At 37.6% G+C, this 4303-nt stretch overlaps 1 protein-coding gene across 1 annotated transcript in view; it reads left to right on the forward strand.

The window, feature by feature from the left end:
* The window catches only part of LOC118333399 (transcription factor COE3-like), a gene marked incomplete in the record, with an annotated part of 64521 nt that extends 60620 nt beyond the window's left edge, over positions 1–3901 (forward strand). The window contains 1 exon segment of the mRNA XM_035669006.1: positions 147–3901. Coding sequence (XP_035524899.1) covers positions 147–178 — 32 coding nt within the window.
* Positions 3902–4303: the final 402 nt, after the last annotated feature.

The following is a 4303-nucleotide window of genomic DNA, read 5'->3' on the forward strand; positions in this document are numbered from 1 at the left end:
TATATTGATATATATACATATATTTATAAATATTTGTATAAAACTGAACCTTTCGGACTCAATAATTAACTCAAAGTTACCTGATAAGATGGCGTTTGAGTCCGTCCGTCCTTCAGTAAACGTCTGACTGTCTGATCGTCTCTCAGCCATGGCAGGTCTCATCGTCCCGCCCATGTGAGGAGGACACCGCCAGACCCCCGCCCCCTCCCCATGAACCCCCCCAGCGCTGATGGCCCCGCCCACCTGAAATACGCCAGCGATAAAATCCTTCCCATCATCCCCCAGAATATATCACTGCACCAGGAGACTCTCCGTCGATTCATTCGCCGCCTGTGGGACGACCTAGCACTGACGGCTGCGGCTNNNCGCAGACGTTCCAACGGGAAGCGGACGTCTGCGGCGGCTCCACGTGGAGGTCAAAGGTCAGCGGCGTGAAGAGTGGACTGTGGGTGGGAGGGAAGGCGAGTTATGAAACAGTCTGTGTAGACCAGAACAGGTCTCAGATCAGTTTGAACCACTGTGAGACAGGAAGGAGGCGTGTCCACCGGGAGCTTCTGCAAAGGGTTCGATCTGATTGGACAGTAAGCCAATATTGATCAGTAGTCTTCCATATTTCAGCCATTTAGTACAAACAGCCAACCATACTCCTTCTGGAAAGTCACATGTTTTAATTTCTGCCTCTCCAGGTTTCCTTTAGCTTCCAATTGTTTCCAAACAATCAGTCTTTTCTCAAATGGAGTTCTGAATGGGCCTAAAACTGAGACCAGAGCCTGACGCCTGGTTTAAAATATGTAAACCAGACACATCCAGTCCTGTTACGTCTGTGTAAACACAGAGCTAGCTTAAAATACTCTCGTTAAAATAGATAAAAACACCAAAAGAATTGGGTTACTAGGACAGTTATTTCCCAGATTCAGACACTTGACTGATATATCAGTAATATATGAAGAAAAGTCTCTGCAGATTAACTTTCATAACAAATTCAGATTAATTATCAGGATTGTTGGAAAACCAGTAATGTTAGCATGTGGTTGTAAATGGTCTAAAATTTAAAGTTACAGTTCCAGAAAATCTGGTTTAAAACTTTATTTATAACAATATTTGGTTAAAAACCAGCTACAATGTGCAGTCATATATTATTTTAATTAAATATTGGCTGAAGGTCACTGATTGGTTTTCAGAAGCTCTCGGTGGACACTGAACCTGAGTCGGACCGAGTCCAGAAACCAGGAAAAAATCTTCAAACCTTTTTTCAAATCCAGAAACCGTTTGACGTTTTTTCCGGATTTGACAGGTTTTCAATCACAAATCCCCAAAAAATCCCCTGCCCCAGGACCAGACTCCTGATCAATATCTTCTAGCGTTTTCCTTTCTGTACGATAGCTTTTAACAATGTTTGTCTTATATTCGGAGGAAAATGCAGTAATTTTCTAAGCTAACGGATGAACGAACAAACGTCCTGTTACACTAACGTTTGTCTGAATAAAGTCGAGGCAGCCCGAGTTATTACTTTAGTTTTTTTTTAGTTACATTTTCTGTTAATTTTTCTCTGATTTTTAAAAACTCCAGTACAATAGTTCTGTTTCGCAGGTGTGTCGAGTGGTAGATTTTAACCAGAAAAAGCTTGCAGCAGTTTTAATCACATTTAGGTACCAGATTTTTCTTGTTATTCTTCTGATTGTGCTTATTTTATATGTATTTATAAAGTATGTTTTGGGGAGTTCCTTTTGTGATTTAGGCCTGAATGATAGTCTCAAATATATATGTAAACACATTTGATGTCTTAATACCTTTTAGATATTGTAAAAAGAGTGAACAAGTGAGAGGAATTAACCCTTTTGTAAAAACAAAAAAACGTCACGACATGGTCACCCTGTTTTTGAAAGCAGGACGTTAAAAAAAAACGCTTTCATCACTTTTGTATAAAAATGCTTTTCCGATACGATATTTAACTTTTTGTAAACAGCATCATTTGTGTTTCCCCTGGTTCTTCTCGTCCTTTGTGTATTATTGTGAAATGTATAATCATGGTTATTTCTTAATGCACTATTTTTGTTGGGGCACTTAATAAAGAGCAATGCATCTTAGCAAAAAAGATTAAAAAAAGCTAAAAGTTTAACAAAAAAAAGATGAAAGCTAGAACGATATGCACCGGTATGTTTTTCTGCCGTTCTGAAACGGCAAAAAAATCCTTGTCATGTGAAATTTTTATATTTCAGAAGCTTATAACGTCATAATATTCCTCCACTCTTACTTTTGGACCAAGCGTATCTCTTGGTTTCGGTGTTTAGAAGACAATATTTTACCCATCTTAATATTAGACCCGATCCTAGTCTTTGTGTTTCTTGGTGAGAATGATTGTACGATTTAAAAACAGGAAGCAGATTTTAAAACCACTCCGGATTTACTTTTATTTTGGTCACCGATCTCAAGGAAACTTCCATCGATGTTGGTGTTGTTGTTGATGGTGCTGTTCTCGTCGTCGCACACAATCTGGATCATTTACTTATGCAACTGTGTTCCTGTTCTGTAATGCAAGCTCATCTTCCACGCCGCCGCTGTGGAAAAGTTTGGAAATTAAAAAGAAGTCGCGTTTCGATGCCTTACGATCGACCTTCAACACAATGTTTTCGCTTCCTTTCAGTTCGTACATCGTCTGTTTGACTACACAATTCGTTTTGCACCGGACGTTTTTGTCCCTCAGGTTCCCTTGAATAAACATAATGTTAGCATCATCAGCACTTAGCCTTTTAAATAGCAACGCCTGTTTGTTTGAGTGAAAACCTTTAAAGGTTTCAGATTTAGGAATAAAAAATAAACATACTACAACACAGTCGGGAAAAATTAGTGACGTTATCTCGTAATTATACATCATTTTGTTATAATTTAGCATCTCATAATAAGAAATTAGAATTACATCATTTTATAATACATTTGTTAACCAAATTACATGAAAACTCTCCAACAATCTGCATCACTAATAATCATTAAGAAACAATCTCACAATTACAAAATCTGTATCATGAAATTGCGAGAAAATTAGGTCATATTTACGTGACCCATACCTCACCGTCTAATAGCTCAGAATTATCTCACAACTCTGAAATTAACATGTTTTGTATTTTAGAATTACGAGGAAACAATCTCACGATTAAACATTTTCAAGAAAATTTGCTTAAATTTTCAAATCTATTCTAACATTATGAAGGTCTATAGAGACGTATCTTAAAAGCTACAGATCTCAACATTAATATTAGAATATGATTTTACATTGAAGGAATGATTTTGTGCTTAAACATGAACCATCTTTCATCCATTTAACTCCTGAACAATAAAACATCTCTACATTTATTTTTAACCACAAATCCAAGGTGAGGGCAGGAATCTAAAGCTCAAACTTTTGACTTTATGCAAATCCAGCAGGACAGAAACCTTCGGTCACTGCACAGCGTCACCGGACGCCATCGTCCTGCAGAGCGAACCGCCTCACCTCGTACAGTTCGACTCCCTCGTCTCCGTTTCAACAGCTTGCTGATTTTATTTCCTTTTTTTGGTCACAGTTGTAGAAAGTTTGCTTCTCACCGTCCTGGTTTTCAGCTGAGGTTTTAAAAACTGCAAAGTATACTTTTTTCAATGTTTTACTTCAATGTGAAAGAGGGCAGAGGTACTGCATCTTTGTGAAATATGAAATACAGTATATCATCAAAGTATATCAAAGCACAATGTTTAATTAATGTCTTTAGAATACGAACGGGGGCGACTCCCCCGGCTCTTTTCTTTTCCTGTCTCTGGCCATGCTGTAAATAGATGCATGTTTTTTGGGTTTTTTTGTTTGTTTTTTTCCTGTGATCCAGTGCTTTTTGTACAGAAACAGTCTAATAAAGATTACATTTGGCTTGAACTCTGAGCTCGTCTCTCTTCTGTGGAGTCAAATATAAAGTTAATCTGAATGGATTTGGAGTGAATGTGACACCGAATTTAAACCTCTCGTTGATCATCAGAGACAAGATTGGATGTTTCTGTATAGTTATTTATAATGTCAGATTCCCCTTGAAATCAATGAGACGAGGCGGCAGAAACAGAATCAGCTCACAATGAAGTCAAATATAATACATAAAACTAATCATTCATCATGAATGACCGTGAGATAATAATAATGAATGAATTATTGAATTCAATAATGAAATCTATCAATAAATGGGTTCTCTGCTACAACCAGCTGATCAGATCAATGGATTACAGCAGACGTTGAGCTCTAGAAGAGTAAACTCTCACAGCTAACGAACTAGCTGAAATATTAACC

Source organism: Morone saxatilis, unplaced genomic scaffold (genome assembly GCF_004916995.1).
Source record: "Morone saxatilis isolate NCDOM2014 unplaced genomic scaffold, NCSU_SB_2.0 Contig22, whole genome shotgun sequence".
NCBI classification, from domain to species: domain Eukaryota; kingdom Metazoa; phylum Chordata; class Actinopteri; family Moronidae; genus Morone; species Morone saxatilis.